Here is a 19260-nt window from a genome sequence, read left to right as displayed (position 1 = left end):
AGTGTAAATGTGCAAACAAGGAGAGGACACACGTGTCAACATTTTAGTTTACAGATCAAACAATTTCTTTTGGAACTTGTATAATTTTAATTATTACTTGTGTAATTTTAATTATTTCAACTGAAGTATGGGTGAGTTTCATATACTTCCTTTTTCAGCTGACAATAGAACTAAGGATGACAGTGGCAAAGACTAAATCAGTTTAATTGACATTTATATTAGCAAATGAGATAATTTGTCTTTTAGGACACGAATTTGTCCAGTTCCAAATGCTTAACTGTGTTTTGGGGCACTTTCCAGCTCCAGATGAGAAATACCAAGCACAGGAAAGCCACCAGGATTTAGAAAGCTCAGAAAAGAGCTGGAAAGGAAGTATATGCAAGGAAGAAGTTAAGGAAGTTCTGCTCCACTCCTTCAGCATGCCACATTTTGGTGTCTTAGCATCAAACAGTGCAGATTAAGTCCAAATCACCCCAAAAGGCAGTCTAAGGGACATGGATCGAAACATTTTTATGCAGTGTGATTATTTTGCTCTATCTGCTACTCAGTGACCAGAAGAAAACCCAAATTTTACCAAAAAAGGGCCTAACTACTCTGTTTCCATTGAAAACTCACTTAAGATGGCAACACCTTCATCAGTCAGCCTGAGCTGATGACAAAATCAGCAATTAATGCTGGCAAATGTTGAATTTATCTATTTGCCTTTTCCAAAAAGCCACAGCTCATGTCACTGCTAACTTAGGAGGTGGGTGAAACACAGAGGCACATGTTGGTTGTTGTATTTATGTTGTATTTATAAACAAAATACATTTTGTTTCTACAAAATGTCTGTTTCCATTGAAAACTCACTTAAGATGGCAACACCTTCATCAGTCAGCCTAAGCTGATGACAAAATCAGCAATTAATGCTGGCAAATGTTGAATTTATCTATTTGCCTTTTCCAAAAAGCCACAGCTCGTGTCACTGCTCACTTAGGAGGTGGGTAGTACATGGATGTACAAGCTGGTTGTTGTATTCATAAACAAAATACATTTATGGCTTCATGGAAGCAGTAAGAGCTTCTGCATTCCTTCTTCATGTAATAGGCTTTGATAAATGGAGTTTTGTGGCAAGAATTGTTTAAGGGTGTCTTCTGCCATCTAAAGATGAAACCAAAATGACACCTCACATTATAAAAATAAAACCAGACAAGGTTCTAAACTCATATTTTAGTACTGTAGGAGATGAGTTCTAGTTCATCTCCCACTACTGGAAGGTTTCATGGATTAGGAAAAAACCCCAAATAATTTTAATTTGCTAGCAAAACAAGGACCTCCTCAAACCAGCAAAGACAAGGTGCAGTAGCAACCAGCAGCCTTTCAGGGCTGGTTGGAAGGATTTCTCACCACAACCCCCCCAGTCAGAACAGTTTGCCAGTTAATGAGACACTGCACACAGTTCCCAGGAGAACAGCATGCAAGGGCAGCTCTGGGCTCACACTGGGGCCAGGGTTAATGCTCACACACCAGTACCTTCAGCTCTTTCAGCCCCTGCATGTATTTGCCTTCTACATCCTGAATCTGGTCCTTTAACTCATAGATGTCCTGGGGGAGACGGCGAGAAAGGTCAGTGACACCACAGGGCAGGGTGCAGCTGGGAGGGACAAGCAGTGCTCAAGGTGCTGCTCCCAACACCTCTCCCACACACCTTAAGGGCTCTGACCCTAAGCTGAGGCCTTGCCAGACAACCAGATTTCATGGTCAGGAGTTTGGGCTAATTCTGCTTCTCTTGGCTGGAAAAAACAGAATCTTCAGCGTTAAGGACGAGGCGCAGGTTCAAAGGCTCTGGCAATGCCAGCCCTCCTCTGTCCCTTCAGTGATGGTCACCCTCTGTCCCAGGCTCTCTCCTCTGCTCTCCAGGAGTGCAGTGTGCCATCTCCACCCTCCTCCCATTCCCTGCTTCAGGCTGGGAGGTGCCTTTTACAACCGGTCCCATCTGGGAGACATCTCCAGCAAAGCTTCTCCTTCCAGCACCCGATTCACTGCCCCAGCTCCTTCCTGGGGAAGGAGCCTGAAGGATATTCCCTAATTTCTTCTGGGTTAAGCATCCCTCACCTTGATTTCCCTGATGGATGCCTCTGTGTCAGCTGAGATGGACGTGTCCCCACTGCCTCTCCGTGAAGATGTCCCTCCCAGAGAAGCCAAGGTAGCTGCTGATAAACTTGAGACAGTTCGTGCTCCCTACAATCACACACACATAAACTGCTCAGAACTTTCTTTTCCACATAAATTATGGGTTTGTAGCTTTTCCCTTTTCTTTTTTTTTTCTTTATACACACATTACACCAATTCTCGCAGTTCTAAATTATGCGCTTTTGATTAAAATCAAACTTTCCAAGAAGTAAAAAATCAAAATCAAGATTTAACAAGGGAAACTAATGAGAACAGGCAGATCAGAAGTATTTAAATAATACTGCAATAGGAGTTTGCATAATTTAGCTTCTAACTGTTAATTCTTAATTGGAGAAAGTCTTTAGGGGCTAGTATCAGCCTGCCAGACATTTTCAAAACTTGTAATAATACATTCTGTGGAAGCTTTGGAAGCTCCTCTCCTTTCTGAATATTTATTTACTCTGCAGCAGTGGCCACATGAGCTGTTTGACTGTACTCAGGGTTAATGTAGTAGCCTCCTCTTTTATTATGATGATTTATTTATTTTTACATAAATAACTCGAGTCTCATTACTAAGATCTAACAAACACACACAGTGTTTGTGTGGCTCAGCCTAAAGCAGTTTCAGCCAACTGCTGTTGAAGGTCAGCTACTTAACATTGAGTAAGGAGGGGCTGAAAAGTTCATCTTCAAAAATGCTGTAGCAGAAGGCTCCAGAAATTCAAATTTTTCCTCACAATGCATTTTATAGGAGATTTCTGTGCACTCATGGCAAGCTGTAACCATCGAAAAGAATGAACAAACACTATTCTCATCTTCAAAAATGCTGTAGCAGAAGGCTCCAGAAATTCAAATTTTTGCCTCACAATGGATTTTAGAGGGGATTTCTGTGCACTCATGGCAAGCTGTACCCACTGAAATGAATGAACAAACACTATTATCAGAATAATTGATAAGATCTTTCTTACCTTCTCAAAGTCCTTTTCTGGCCTTTCCTCAATCTGTAAAAAAGAGATTGAGGAGGAATCATTAATAGAAGCAATAAAGGGTAAGAGAAAGCAGTAATATACCAGAAATGCCACCACATCCTCCCCGTCCCAAAAAACAAGGTACCAAGTTAGACTTGAAATCTAAAGCTTCAAACCTGTGGTTAATACCCCCCTCTAAAGACAAGCAACTGCAAATTCAAGCAAAGATCCTAGACTACAAAACTGACACTTAAATCAAAAATCAGGGATCACTCCAAAGTATAAATAAATGGCTCTTTTAGGGTTTCAGTATTTCACAGCAATTTACTAATTTAAAGAGAGATCCTGTACCAAAACTAGTCTAGAAGAACCCAAACAGTGAGAAAGCAGCATTTAGGAGGACAGAAAATTACCATGGATGCAGACAGCTAAAAAGTTTAAAAGTTAGAGAACATCTCCATCTAAAATGGAACTAAGTGTAAAAAGGACTGAATGAAATTACAAACTCAGCAGAACTCAACAAAACCTGAATTCTTCTTTGGACATTCAGCACAGTCTAGTTGGTTTCCCAAAAGTCTCCTAGAAAAATTAATGTCTTCCCCAGACCAAGAAGAGCCTCATTGCCAAAGGGAACAGTGTTTTAGAAACTAATGGAAAAACAATCAGGACAGACCTGATTCAGGGGAAGGCAGGGCATAATTGGGGTTAAGTTGGTAATTTCCATTGAAAACACACTCAAAGCCTACATCTCTTCCTAATCAGTACACATTTGGCACAGTTGTTTGGAGCTTTTTTCTTTTATTATATAGAACAATATGGGGATAATCTCACTCGTTATTCTTCATATTACTATGTAACCCTATTAAAAAAATCTCATAAGTGTGAGGTACCTGTTACAAATCAGCTTTTCACACTGACATCTCACAGCTAAAATTCCCTATAAATTAGCATTAAGAAAACTTAAGTCTGAGGCTGCAAAGCAAAATAAGCCAGACTTAAAGCACTAGATCTAAACTTGCAAAGACACTGAATAGGCAAAATATTTAGGGAAAAACCCCTCAAATCTCTGAATTTGGAGGCAGTAAGAGAGGGTCATTAATGAAGGCAGACAATTTAGCCCAGACCAAGAACAAGATGGACTGAATCATGCAAACAGCTTTTTATTTTCATGCCAGACAGCTCCAAGTGCTGGATTTGGCAGCCTTCTAGCCTGGCCAAACACTGTGTTGTTGTTTATCAAGACAGCTGTGGCAGTGTCAGTAATGGCATGTGACAAAAGATTGGTGTGTCCACACACATGTACCTCTGGAAATCTGTGTGCAGCCTCTGCAAAATCTGTCCTACAGGGCACAACTCAAAACACTTATTTTCCTCCAGCCATTTGCACAATGGCCTCTATTCTCTGGAACAAAGTGCAAACCCAGTTTTTAGGAAAATAAAGAAGGGAGAAAACATTGATATTGTTTTAATGATGCATCACATGAGTCAAACAGAAGCTTGCATTTACAGAGGGGAATGTTGAAGACAATGTGGTGAGAGACGTGACTACAGTGAGTGTTTTTACTCAGAGCACTCACAACCACACCTGTGAAGCCTGCTACACCTTTATTGCAAAACTGTCTTAAATAATGACTCTGATGGGGCATAATCTATAATAATGAAAGCTGTTAAGTAACATCTAAAATTGGGCTGGTTAAGGAAACAAACCAGATTTCATCTTCATCTTTCATCCACTCAGTGCCATGAATGCCATACTCAGAGCAGTTTCTCCTCAAAACCAGTAACTATCCCTGACAATTCATTCAAATATTAACACTTAAAACTCCATCAATTTCGAGAAAAGCCAGTTCTTCACACCAAAATAACATCTTTACATTACACAGATGTCTCCTGCTACATGACACTTTCCTAAGCAAAAATCCAGGCTGAAATAAGCAGTGTTTAATTTTATGGTTACAGGGCACAGATACACCAAAATCTGTCTTGTACAAAGAGAGAAACCTACTTTCAGACAGCTCCAAGTGCTGGATTTGGCAGCCTTCTAGCCTGGCCAAACACTGTGTTGTTGTTTATCAAGACAGCTGTGGCAGTGTCAGTAATGGCATGTGACAAAAGATTGGTGTGTCCACACACATGTACCTCTGGAAATCTGTGTGCAGCCTCTGCAAAATCTGTCCTACAGGGCACAACTCAAAACACTTATTTTCCTCCAGCCATTTGCACAATGGCCTCTATTTTCTGGAACAAAGTGCAAACCCAGTTTTTAGGAAAATAAAGAAGGGAGAAAACATTGATATTGTTTTAATGATGCATCACATGAGTCAAACAGAAGCTTGCATTTACAGAGGGGAGTGCTGAAGACAATGTGGTGAGAGACGTGACTACAGTGAGTGTTTCTACTCAGAGCACTCCTAACCACACCTGTGAAGCCTGCTACACCTTTATTGCAAAACTGTCTTAAATAATGACTCTGATGGGGCATAATCTATAATAATGAAAGCTGTTAAGTAACATCTAAAATTGGGCTGGTTAAGGAAACAAACCAGATTTCATCTTCATCTTTCATCCACTCAGTGCCATGAATGCCATACTCAGAGCAGTTTCTCCTTAAAATCAGTAACTACCCCTAACAATTCATTTAAATATTAAACTTAAAACTCCATCAATTTCGAAAAAAGACAGTTCATCACACCAAAATAACATCCTTACATTACACAGATGCCTCCTGCTACATGACACTTTTCTAAGCAAAAATCCAGGCTGAAATAAGCAGTGTTTAATTTTATGGTTACAGGGCACAGATACACCAAAATCTGTCTTGTACAAAGAGAGAAACCTACTTTAGATTAATATTTTATACAGCTTTCATTGTGCTCATGTTTGGATTAATATATTCACAGTACCCTTTAAAAGGATAAATTTTTCCTAAAGGAATCAGCCACCAGAGGGACCTCCAGGTTTCCATCCTTCCCTCAGTTCCCCCCAAGCCCTCTGGCAGTTGATTCAGCAATAAATGAGACAGAGGAAGGTCAGGAGAGAAATGTTTATGTTTATTTGAAGTAGTACAGAATTCTTGCCCCAAACACTTAGCTTCTGTATTAGCATTCAATCAAGAACACTGCAATTGTTAAATAGGCTGAAAAGAACTTCTCCACCTTCACATGTCCCCAGCATTTCTTTTCAGCCTATTTAACACAGCCCTTCATAAAAATATCCTGGTTTTGGGACTTTTCCATCCACAAACATAAAGGACTGGCAGAATACTTGCCAGAAAAGGAGATTTAAACAGGGATTCACCTAATGGTACCTTTAATTTACACAACACTACCATTTCTCATTTGCACAAGGGTATGGGTCTGTCTCTAATCACAGATTATCTTCCTGTCCACCAACAACTGGGCAATTTGTACTTCAGTGCATAAAAAGCAGGAAAAGGAAGTAATTTTCTGAGGAACTCCAGCACGCATATCTTTGTTTTGGCTGCTCTCTGCAAAGTAAGTGCAGTGGGATCAGAGTTCAGCCTCTCCTGACAGCAATTTCAGAATAAATCCAGAGCCACATTACAAAAATGTCAGCAATATCAGAGCTCACCACAGCTGGAAACATAACACGAGCAAGATCACCCCACAAGCCTTTATATGGCTAAAGTGCCTGTTTTCCATGGATTAAAAGGGTTAACCCTTTTAGGGTGAAGCTCTCTGCCACCAGTGGAGTGTCCAAAATGAGTTCCTGCAGCACTGCCACAGAGCACCCAACCAAACACCTACTGTGAGCACAGGGATCTTGAATTCAGTGAAAGACCAGGACTGAGGCACAGTTTCCAGTTTCCAGGCTCCTGGACAAGGCCAGGGAAGGGAAGCCTGGAATTGCTCTGCCTGTGCCATGTCCCATGCTTGGGAATCAGAACAGCTTCAGTGTTCAGTATGTGGCTGTCCCTGCTCAGATCTTACACTTAGCTCAACTTCCTCACGAAAGGGGGATTTTTGGTGACAAATCAAATTAAGATCATTTCCTGCCCTTAAAGCAGCACAGCACAGCTTGAAATGCAAATATGGCCCACAGCAGAGAAAAATTGTTAGGCTAGAGCTTAACACAGGATGGTAGCTACAAACCTGGAATTAAGAGGAAGAAAAGAGGTACTGCAGTCAGTACAACCCCTCCAACCCACAGCAGAGAAAAATTGTTAGGCTAGAGCTTAACACAGGATGGTAGCTACAAACCCTGGAATTAAGAGGAAGAAAAGAGGTGCTGCAGTCAGTACAACCCCTCCAACCCCCATCTTACCAGTCTGATCAGCTGGGCTGGGGCAGGCAGTAAGAATTCCTGCTGCTTCTCTGAGAGCCACCTGAGCTGCAGCAATTAGCAACAAGCCTTTCCAAGGCAGCAGGGGAAAACCACTGCTGAAATTTGTCAGGTCTGAGGAGGGTTTGTGAGAAGAATCCTCTCTCAGGAATGAGTGCTATGCCGAACGTCACCGCCTAAACAAACTTATCAGTCCCAGAAATGCAAGTTAGCACTGCAGCAAATCCTCACTCCAGAGGGGCCCAGAGCACATCCAGACTGTCAGAGGCAGGGCTAGGACACAACCTACCCTAAACCTGCAGGCAGAGAGAAGGCAAAGCTTCATAAGTGCCTCCACCACAATTAAGTCTGTCAGTGTCTTCATTTTATTTCTGGTGAGAGCACAGTAAGTGTCTGCCAGTGACCAAAGGTGCTCACAGCTGGGCACTGGGTGCAGGGACACACTGGGGAGTGAGAGCCTGCAGAGCAGCAGGATCTGGAAGTCCTGGTCCATGGCCAGTTGGATCTGAGCCAGCAGTGCCTGGAGCCAGGAGGGACATCCCTGTCCTGGGGGATCACCCAGCAGTGCCAGCCAGGCCAGGGAGGGGATTGTTCAGTCTGCTCTGGGCTGGGGCAGCCTCAGCTCCAGTGCTGGGGGCAGTTCTAGATAAGATCTAAAGCTGTTAGAGAGCCTCCAAAGGAGGGACAGAAGATAGGGAAGGGCTGCAGGGAGCACCTGAGGGCAGCTGGTTTGTTCAGCTGGAGCAGAGGGGAGTGAGGGCAGAGCTCAGCATGGCTGACATCCTCCTCCCCTGGGCAGCTCCAGTCTCTGCTCCCTGTGACAGGGACAGAACCCAGGGAATGGCTGGAGCTGTGTCAGGGCAGGGTCAGGCTGGAGATCAGGGAAAGGTTCTGCACCCAGAGGGTGCTGGGCACTGCCCAGGCTCCTCAGGGAATGGGCACAGCCCCAGGCTGCCAGTGGACAGCACCCCCAGGGATGCACAGGGTGGGATTGTTGGGATGCCTGTGCAGGGCTTGGACTGATGATCACTGTGGGTCCCTTCCAGCTCTGGATATTCTACAGCTCTGGGTGTGCTCAGGCTCAACTCTCACTGCTCGTGTTGCTGCCTGAGGCTCCACAAGAAGGGAGAGGAAGGATGAACCATCATCGTCATCTCAGCATAGCAAAACCTGCCCTCTCCTCTTGTTTTGCCTGCTTTGCCTTAGAGAGCCCTCAGACAAATACTGTTGCATCCCGAGCCTGTTTTAGATTTAGAAATAATTGCTTTTCACGAGTAGCTTCTTGATTTAGAAAAGAAAAATAACAAAACTCCTGCAATTCATATTAAAAGTCCAGCTCTGCCAAAACATGCTGAGAGCTCAGGCCCACCTGTACAGAAATATCTGATGTTTGCTCTCAGTAGTGTTAAGATCTGTACTTTATGTGAGGATGGTTTAATATTAAACAACATATTTGCATATCTACAGTAACTGCAAGGACAGCAGATAATTGCCAGTGGGATAACATGAAAAATGTTAAACAAAAATAAACAAACAGCAAACTTCATTCAGATATAGTGAATTCTTAAAATAGCTACAAAGATAAATATTCACACATTGTGTTTAAATATCTTCCTGCCTTTGACTGTATTACCAACATGGCAACAAATGAGAACACGAGCTAGCAAAGCTGTGCACAGCAGGGAAAGCACTGCAGGAAAACTACTGCTGCTTTTTGCTCAGTGTTCAGGAGGGGGAAACAAAACTCTGAGAAAAAAATTTCAGAGCTGCAGTGACAAGCTATTGTATGCTTTAATTTAGAAAGTTCCATGGAATCATTCTCTGCTCTCAAGTACCTGACTGAAAACTCCACAAGACTTTGAAGGTTGTCAGTAAAAGTGATCCCTCCCTCTGAGCTCCAGGAAAAGCAATGTCTGTTTAATGCAGGAAAAAAAATATGATAATCACAAGGTGCTGCTGGATTGACCCTGTGTAGCAATGAGAACTTTCAGGATCAGCTGGACTCACTGTGACATCAACTCTGCACTTCTTCAAGGTGACAGAGACAAGGGAAGCTCTTCACAGCGGGCAACAAACCACTAATTAAAGCAAAGAAAGGTAATTTAAGGAGTGCCTGCTGGCTCCCTGCAGAGCAGACTCAGCTTGGTGCTGACTCAGCACAGCATCTCCAGCCACTTGCATACCAGGAGGCCAAAGTGTAAGGAGGGAATTTAAAGCCCAAAACCTCCCTTGCACCTCCCAGCACCCCGTGATTCCCGTAGGCAGCTTGCAGGAGTGACTCAGTTGGCACACAGAAAACACCTGATGGCAACCAGCTACACTGTGTGGGTACCCAGCTCTTACTGCCCTCATAGAACTGAAATGGAATTCCTGTTTATTCTGCTTAGTTTTTGCTTTGGGGGTAATTGAAATTCACTTTGCAAAGGCATTTAAGATGTATTACTAATACAAGTTATATTCAGTAAGAACTCATAGCTCAGGGACTCAGGTTCAGGAGCTAATTAAAACACTGATTTATTTATAGCTCACCGGCTGCCATACAGTATCCAATGGAAATCCCTCTGTTTTTTAATAATTTTAAAAAGTGAATGTACCCTTGGAGCACCAAAACTTCAGAGCACACAGCTCTGTTGCATCAGTTTTCAAATGGCAGACTCCAAAACTCACTCTCTGTGGCAAATTAATGTTGTTATATTTTAGTTTACTGTAAGCTGCACATTTCCTCTACCAGACATCCTAGAGCACTCAGCAGCTGTCCCCATGCTTGGAAATAAATCAGAAAGATACCCAGAGCTGGAAACAGCCACAGAGAGGACCAGCCACAGAGAGAAAGCACAATGTGTCATTAAAAATAAAGACAGAAACCCCCTAAAAGCAACGGTGGCCAAGCCTTTAGTGATGCCTTGTGAAGGCTGTCCTGGATCAGAGGCTGGACAGAGCTAAAGAATAAAGCAGGGATTTATTAAAAGGCCTCAATGGATGCACCTTGGGCAGTGCAAGAGCCCAGCCAGGGCTGCACCCAACATAAACCAAAATGGTCACAAAATGGACAACTGGTCACAGGGTCTCTCACTTTTATAAGTTCTATTTCCATATTGGAGGTTAATTGTCCAATTACAGCTTTCGCCTATGAAGTCCCATCTTTCTTGTTTTTCTCTCTTCAGTCCATGTGGTTTGTGCTCTTGGGCCTGAGATTTGGATCATTTGTCCTTGGTCCCCAGCTAGAGAAGGAATTGTTTTGTCTGCCTTCTCTGTGCAGAGAGCTCACCATGCCCTAATATGAAGCCCAGACCCACACACTAAAGCAGCACAGAATGTGAAAACTAAAAAGCTAAAACCTGAAGCATCATTAGCACTTGAGCATTGCTCAGCCCTGGTTTGTGCTGGGTGCTCTTTACTCCTCTAGCACTTCACCATGCTAATGTCTGCAGTGCCTGGCACTCTGCAGTCCCACAAAGATGCTCAAATCCAACCTCTGGAAAGCCCTGCAGCTCTGCACCAAAATACTGCTCATTGGAGAGAAACTGAACTGCATGACTGCTGCAGGAAGATTTAGGGTTCCCTGCTCCCCAAAGGAGACACAGCACTCCAAGCAACATCCCAGTCTTTTCCACAATAACCTTGCTGGGCTTTTTTTCTCCATTTAAAGCAAACACAGCATTGTTATGAGAGTCCCAAGTGCACTTTCTGTTGTAAAAACATGCATCTGCAGAGAAATCACATCAGTTTTGCAATTTCCCCTCTGGTTTCTTTGTCTTAAGCACTGCCCAGAAGGTCCAATTAACACCCTAAGAAACTCAGGAGGGACAGTGTACAAAAAAAAGACCTTGAAGGAGAGAGGAATGAAAGAGCTGAGGGGCAAAGAGAAATAGAGGAGCTCACCACTGGACTGGCCCGAGCAGAGCTGGCTCTGGAGGATGCCCGAGATCCCGAACCAAGGTAGCAGCTGTACTCGGAAGGCTGCAGCAGGAAAACCAGGAACAGCAGGCAGAGAAAAGAGAAAGCCATTAGAACTGGCAAGGGAAGCAGGAGAGGATGTACAGCATCACATCTGAAATTAGTTAAAGAATTGGTTACATGCAGCTGGACAAAGGAAAAGCAGTGAAAAACAGAGCATTGTTAATTTGAAAATTAAGGCAAGCAGTAATTCCACTGGCAGTTCAAGTAGAGTTTTGACTCAATTCTTAGAATACTAATAATGTATTTATATCTCTTCAGGTACCAGTGACAAGCAAACAATTCAGTTTCTCTACAAAAGCCTCCATCCTACTACTTTCCAAGAGCTCTGAGGCTCTCTGGTGAATCACTTTCCCATGTTCCCATTGTGCACATATAAAATGAAAGGAAGAAACATCCATCTGTGAGTGGATTAAAGTAATAACTGATCCCAGCTCAGAGACTGAGTCTCTCTCCTGGTTTTCCAGTACCTGCAGTCCTCATCTCCTGCCAAGGAAAGTCTTGTAGCTTTTATTTTAAAGGAAACATCTAAGGAGAGATGCAGGACAGGGCTGGCTGGTTGCTGAAAAGGACAAGGAATGTGTCCATTCTATTTTATTTCCAGAGGTTTTAATGCAGTAGAAATGGAGCAGGGAAATAAAAGTTTAAAGCATCAGGGAAACAGAACTAAAACTTACCCTGGAAATAATGAGCTTATTTCAGAGGTGATTAGGACTGTTTCTCAGATACAAACACACAGAAATCTGAAGAATTATTGCACTTTGGTGATGCTGTGACTAATGATGCTGCTCCATCATCATTAGTCACAGCAACACAGCAGCACAGCATCACCTGCAAATTAAACTTTGGTGATGCTGTGACTAATGATGCTGCTCCATCATCATTAGTCACAGCAACACAGCATCACCTGCAAATTAAGCTTGCAGCACTAATGACTGGTGAGAGGGTAAGCTGGAAATAACCCCAGCCAGAGCACAAGCACAGGGTCAGGCACTGCCCACAAAACATCCCGTGCAAGGGGCACAGCCCTCGGGCAGGGCAGGGCCCTCGGAGCACCCCGAGGGAGGGCCTGGCACAGGGGGTGCAGAGCAGCTGGGGCTTGAATGCTTCCAGGCATTCCATCCTGGGATGGTCAGTGCTGGACAGGGCTTGGAGCAGCCTGGGAGAGTGGAAGTTGACCCTGCCCAGGTGGCCTTTAATGTCCCTTCCAACCCCAACCACTGTGGGACTCTGTGTCCTACACTGGCTTTGTGCACCCGATCTTCATTTCATATGCACAGTATAAAACTCTTTCCAACCATTGTCAGTCACACAATAATTCCTAAATTAAAGGCAAAAAGCACTGAAGTAAAAATACAGATTTTGTTTGGTCACTGCAGTGTTTTATGCTTAATAAAAGAAGGATTTAGAAGAAATCTGAAATTTTGTGTGTGACAGGGAAAAAGTTGTAACTACTGATGAGTCCCATATTAATGTTTCCAGGCCCTATTTATTCCAGAGCTGCTCCCTGTGCACTGCAGGGCTGGCTGTGGAAGTGGCTGTGACCAAGCAAAGCCACTTTCAGCCTCAGCTCCTGCATCCACCTGCTGTTCCAAAAACATTTTTTGGGAACAGCCACCCCAGGTGACACTCCCTCTCCAGGTTAAAAGTGCTGCAAGGTTCAGAGGCATCAAAACAACCACAGGTGTTGTGACAAGGTCGCTGCCCCTGAGGCAAACCCCTCCTGCTCCAACTCTCTCATTACTCCAGGAACTGGAAAGGCTGGGTTACACAGAAATAAATACCTGTGGGTGGCTCAGGGTGGGATGGGGATGGAGGGTTTTAGTCCTCATGCCACTGACAGCCCATAAAAGACATGAAAACAGGTTTTGGGCTGACAGGTTTGCTGTAAATGATGTGAATCAGTGGGGTGGCAAGAGGATGGCACAGCTCTTGAAGGACTAACAAGAGCTCAGTAAGCATTCCTGAAAGTGTTTCCTCCTCCAAGCTAATAAAAATGTGATGTTTGAAGTTAACATCAGTGCTCTGTCTCGAGGCTTTTCACTCTTAGGGCCTTAGATGGTGGTTATTTGTTTGCTGGGGTTTTCTTGGTTGGTTGGGTTCAGGGATGAGAGGCAGAATGAGCAGTGGGCCCACAGAGGAGGACTGAGAAATCTAAAGAGATTGGCTTTTTTTATTTATTTTTTTTTCCCCAGGTGGACACAACAGCAGCAGATGGCCCAAACGCTCACAGAGGAGATATGAAGGCATTTTCTGCCTTTTAATCTGTAAAGCAACCCCTGGAGTTTCTTTTTTGAAAATAAACAATTTACAGGGTCATTCCTTATATTGTTGCTCCCTATCCATGAGAGAGCCCTCCACTCTCAAGAACACACATTTTGGAAGCACTGTCACATATATAAATGTAAAACACATTTGACTATAAATCCAAGAAACAAAACCAAGCAACCCATATATTCCCAAAAATCATTTACTTCACACTGCTTATGGCTGATTACGTTTTAAACTTGTATTTTTCTCAGTTCTGACAGGAAGAATTAAGTCTCAGGGAGGGCAAAGGATTTCATGTATGGCCTTTCCAAGGCGTTTTATCTGCAAACCGAGCGCGCGGCAGAAGCGGATCCCCTGTCCCACAGAGGGACGAGCTCCCATTGATCACTGCCTCATGGCAGCTCGTGGTGCTCCCACTCCTGCTGCCTACAGATGCCACACAGCCCAGCTGAAGGCTCCCCAGCCCGGCAAAGGCCACAGACAGAGCAGGAAAAGCAGAAAAGCTCTTACAGCGCGGGAGCTGGGGGCACTATAGCGGCGGCTCCCGCTGTAAACGCTCTCCTCGTACACAGAGGCCTACAATGAGAACACAGAGTCAGCACAGCACAGCACGGCCCGGCCTGCACGGGCACACACTCACCCAGGGCAAGGACGGGGACAGCTCCTGGCTGCAGGCACAGGCAGCATGCAAGGGAAGAGCCCAGGAGAGCCGGCGTGCAGGATCCCACACAGCCCCGAGATGCGGCACCAGCCCTTCTCCCAGGGCTGCAGTTCAGCTTTAATTTAATGGTTTCACTGCCTAGCCGTGGAATGGCTACATCAATTCTTACACTGATCCCATCTGTTTCACCTGCACTGCTGGTGCTGGCAGTGATGAGCTTCACTTACCACCTGATGAGCTTCACTCACCAGCCAGTTTAGTAAATTAATAAATGAAGAATTATTATATTTTAAGACAGACTCCGGTTTACCACAGAGATATATGGCTCAGGAAATGCAAGGCGAGTAGGAAACTCTACCTTTAAGCTTTGAGAAAAAATTCTGACAAGCTCATTTTAAACAAGAAGGCAGGAATTTGTCTAAAAAAAAATAATTTGCGGACAGATTTCTGTTAGTTGTTGAGCAACCAGCAAGAATTGATGTTGCCTCTCTGTCCTGCTCCTGGAGAGACACTGAGGAAGACAATTCCCTGGCAGCATCACAACCCCATGAGCACAATCCCAACAGGAATTAAAAGGAAGGGCCAGCAAATCCAGGAGTGCACAAACAGCATCACACAGGTGGCATTCAGATGGATGGGACACCAGGGGCTGAGACAAAGGCACCCAAGGGGAATTACAGACAGAGGCAGGGGACAAGATGTGCATGGCTGGGGGTGAGTGGCTCTGGTGTGGGTGTCCAGAGCATCAGCACAACAAACCCTGTAACTCCTGGCGGGCAGGGCATCGCTGTACAGCAGGGAGGGCTGGGGGAGACAAGCACAACACTTTTTGTTTTGGCACAGTCAGTTCAACAGGAAAAAAAAAGGAGCCTACAGCAGAATGAACCCTCTTGGTGAGAGATTAGGATCACTACACGACAACAGAAGGAAACCCAGTACAGAGAATATTAGTCATGTGCACCATGAAAGCATTAGATCCCTGCTCCCAAAGACTGAGAATACCAAGCAGGCACGTGCATTTCCTACAGGAAGGGAGGACACAGACAGTATGCAAAAGCAAAACAGAAAATTTAATTTTAGGTTGTTAAGCTGTTATTGTCTCCCACACATTTGTGTACAGGAGCCAGAACTGGGGTTTCTCCTCACTTCAACCAAAGCCAGAAAAAGAGCTACACAGAAGTGCTTCAAAGCACACACTGTTAGTGTTTCACACAGCTGTAAGATCATCTCCTGTGCATTTCATTATTCACAAATGCATAGAAAACCTAACTAATTCAACAAAAAATTAGAAGTGTTTCAGTCAGATCAGCCTGAAACAAGTGTTAGTAACCATCCCCCCAAAAAATGCAGAACTTAAACAAAGCCAGAGCACTCTGTGTCTGGCAGAGCTGGGTGCTAGAGACACTCCAGCAGTGATCCCCAGCCCAGGGCTTGAGGCCAGGTCCTGCTGCCAGTGCCCCATCCACATCCCGTGCTGTGTCCCCAGGCAGGACCTGGAGCCCTGCTGGAGCCTTGCTGGCACCCAGCTCTGCCACACACAGGGGACAATGCAACCTCCCAGGGGTCTCACAGCTCCACTGACGTTCTCCCAGCACTCTGGGAATTGCTTCCCTGTAATTTTGTGTAATGCAGACTGGATTTTCTCAAGCTCACCAGACCGACACGCTAGGCAGAGGAGCTGCCTCAAATAGAGAACTGCAGGTAATTAAGATTTCCCTTATCTCTCCAGGCCAATGGCAGACAAGGAAAGGGAGGAGTAGCAAAGGAAAACTGACTGTGCTCATTTGAAAACAGTTTTCCATTACTCATTCCAATCTTAAAAGGTCGGATTTGTTTGGAGCTTTTTTTTTAAGTTTCACTAAAAAGAGCTACAGAGACTCTTGACAATTGGTTTGAATTGATTCCTAAGAACAAGAGGTTGTATTATCCAAACTAAGTCCAGGCCAGGTGAAACCAGAGGGCAACAGACCCAATTTCCATTTTGGGAAGAAAGTTGAGATGTGGAAGCATAGCTGCTGTTGGGGAGACCCAGGTCAGAGTAGTAGGAAGCCTGCATTAATAAACAAAGGAAAAAAAAAAAGAACAAACTCCTTGAGAACTCAGTTTCATTCTTTATTCCTTTAAATAGGAAGCAAAAAGTAAATTAAGTCAATACAAACTGCAAAGCAGTCAAAGTGGTCACAGATGCAAAAAGAAGAGAGAACTGCATTAAAGCTGTGAGGATGTGTGAAAATTGTGGGACCTTTGAAACACTGGAAAAATGCACTGGTCAGAGAGCTGATCAGCCTCCTCCTGACATCCTGAGGAGTTTGTGTCCTGTAAGCTACACCCCCAGAAGAAGCTGAGATGCTGGGAGATGGAGAGCAAAGCCAGGGACCAAAACTGCTGGCTGTGCCCAGCAGGAAGTGTGAGCAGCCCACTGTCAGATACGTCAGGACTGAGTGGGGAGAAAACTCCTCTAAGAAGTGAGACTGTGTACATTGAACACCTTCCTTAAATTCAACACCTTCTCTCCCTGCTTTCTGCCTTGCATCCAGTCATCCCTGCACTTTTGGTCCACTTAGGGGATCTTAATGAGAAGGCTTGTTCTGAAAGATCTCACACCTTCACCTCCTCAGAGCTCTCCTTTCACACCTATTCCCTGACACCTTTCCTCTCCAAACACTTCTCAAGGGGGTCTAGACAGCCAAGGCTCTCTGCTTTCAGAAGTCAGCACCTCACAAACCCTAACTCATCCTTGCCTGGCCACTGTGGTCCACGGAGGTGTTAACTTCCTCACAAAGGAGGGAGATCTGTGGAAAATTACAGAAGTTTGTTTTCTTTATTCTGTCACTGCGAGCAAACAGAAATTTAGATCTGACACAATAACCACAGGTACAGGCTGAGGGCAAATCATTGTCCAACTTCAAAAAAAACCTAACCCAAGAAACAACCAGCCACAAACCAAAACCCCCCAAACAATGCCTGTACCATAAGGCTTTGACTGAAAGGAAACCTGAACTTTAAGAAATTACTTTAATTCCTGCTTAGAGTTTGCAATCTGCACGTGAACTGTTTGGCACATGGCATTAATCATATTTAAGGGATCAAGGCATGACACTGCAAGTGCAGTGTGCACATGGAGATCAGTCCATTCTGCGACTTAAAACTGGACACCTATTTTGGAAACAGCCATTGCCAGCAGGTTCATTCATCATTTCCCTGCTGTCCTGAAGAATTTTCCTCTTTTTCATTTTTCCTTGTCACTTTGACAATCTTTAGGATTCAGCTTGGGCTTTTTGGAGAGAATATTCCTAAAAAGTGAGTGCCAGCCAGGCTGGCATCAATTTGGTTTGAAGTTTCAGCTATTCTGAGTTACCCCAAACTTTCCTCCCCCTCCTAATTAATGATTAAACCAAACAGCAACAGAACTACAAGGAACTAACGATGTTGCTGTAATTAAGCCCTACTCAGACTAAACCCCCACTCTGCAGATGCTAATTCCAGCATGATTTTAAATTATTTAAATGGAAACCAAACAACCTCTTCTCCCTGGGTGACTTGCAGATATTTTGCTCTCCCTGCAGTCCTTGGAGCACTGGAGTATGTCAGTGAAGAGTAAGAACATCATTTATCACCAGTGCTACAGAATAAAGCTCCTTGAACTCCTCAAATGGGCCAGCAAGAGTGCCAGCAACAGGACAGGCTGTTTTTTCAGCAGCTCAAGCAACAGTATTTCATTGTCTCTTATCCACATAATGCCAGCTAAATTATATGGCAGCAACAATTTTAGATGGACGTGAAATATCAGGTTTCACTGTTTATCCAGGCTCCTGCTTAACTTCATGCCTACAAAGTAACCCCCTGAACTCCCTCTCATGTTCAGCGTGTTATTGCTCAAACACTTGGACAAATGGAGGCTTAAAAGAGTTTACTTTTGGCCTAAACACTGAGCTTTAGGCTGCATACCACTAAATTTCTTTAGAAGCCCTGATAGCACAAAGATCAACAGGCTCTGAGCTTTTGTCTGGCTTTGTTAAAATAAAGGGGAAAAAAAACCCCAAACCCCAAACAGTTCTCCCTCTGCCCCCAGGCTGTGCTTGGACAACCCCTTAAAATCATTTGCACAATCCCCAACATTTAACAAAGCAGGGCCAGGAGTTGCTGTAATTGACACACAACACTTGTTGTGCTGGAACGGGAGGGAACATTGTGACCTGCATCCTCACAATTGAGTTAATAATTAAGCTTTTTTGGACTAGAAATAAAAGTCCATCAATGTTAAGTAGTTAAGTGGGAACACTTGCACCGGCTCTTCAGCTCTGTAGGCGTTTCCAGAAACCCTAGGATATGGTTTATAAAGGAAAAAAAACCAACAAAAAAACCAAACCAAAGGCATTTTAGTTAAGCAAACTTCAAATAAACAACAGGCATTTGGGGAAAATTCAAAAGCCAAAGTCCATTTTAACCATGCAAATCTCAAGGCATGGACTAAACGAGGAGATTCTGTACTAGAGCACAGCATGAACACCTTGCAGAGGTTGAAAAGCACTCATTCTGTTTCCAGCATGTGGAAATCCTCCCTGCCAGTGCTGCCACAATGTAATTTTTACCCAGTTTTGTTTACAAGTTAAAGCAGTTCTGGCTCCCAAGATCTTTCTGTACCAATTTCTGAGACTCCCCACTCAGGGCCTGATTTTTGATTTTTTATTTCCCAGACAGCTTCTTGCTGCACCTCCAATGCCTGACAAACTCCAAACCCACAACATGCAAGACAGGTAAAACCTGCTTCACTGCCAAAAAGAATTTGCTAATTAGCTTTAATCCCATTAAATGGAGTGATAGAATTTTATAGCAATAGAAATAATCTACTAACCCTGCTAGATTTTCTACTCTGGGATGATCCATACACGTCTTCCTCATAACCATTGGTCTGTTATAGAAGGAAAGGGGGAAAAAATAAAGGAAAGA

The 19260-nt window shown here is 44.0% G+C and overlaps 1 protein-coding gene across 17 annotated transcripts in view; it reads right to left on the bottom strand.

Annotated features, from left to right (window-relative positions):
* The window catches only part of LRRFIP1 (LRR binding FLII interacting protein 1), a 103356-nt gene that overhangs the window by 19828 nt on the left and 64268 nt on the right, over positions 1 to 19260 (bottom strand). For 7 of the 17 annotated variants that reach the window (XM_039728716.1, XM_039728702.1, XM_039728709.1 and 4 more), the window contains 7 exons: positions 19166 to 19222; positions 16280 to 16360; positions 14160 to 14225; positions 11304 to 11381; positions 3120 to 3152; positions 2095 to 2220; positions 1513 to 1584 (listed from right to left, as the gene is read on the bottom strand). In XM_039728716.1, the coding sequence (XP_039584650.1) occupies positions 1513 to 1584; positions 2095 to 2220; positions 3120 to 3152; positions 11304 to 11381; positions 14160 to 14225; positions 16280 to 16360; positions 19166 to 19222 (513 nt within the window). The remainder of the gene's footprint in view (positions 1 to 1512; positions 1585 to 2094; positions 2221 to 3119; positions 3153 to 11303; positions 11382 to 14159; positions 14226 to 16279; positions 16361 to 19165; positions 19223 to 19260) is intronic. The other 10 variants (XM_039728714.1, XM_039728719.1, XM_039728715.1 and 7 more) reach the window with 7 other exon arrangements.

This window comes from Passer montanus, unplaced genomic scaffold (assembly GCF_014805655.1).
Source record: "Passer montanus isolate IOZ18808 unplaced genomic scaffold, ASM1480565v1 scaffold66, whole genome shotgun sequence".
NCBI lineage: Eukaryota > Metazoa > Chordata > Aves > Passeriformes > Passeridae > Passer > Passer montanus.
The sequence above is the reverse complement of the archived record's forward strand: the minus strand, read 5'-3'. Positions and strand labels throughout refer to the sequence as shown.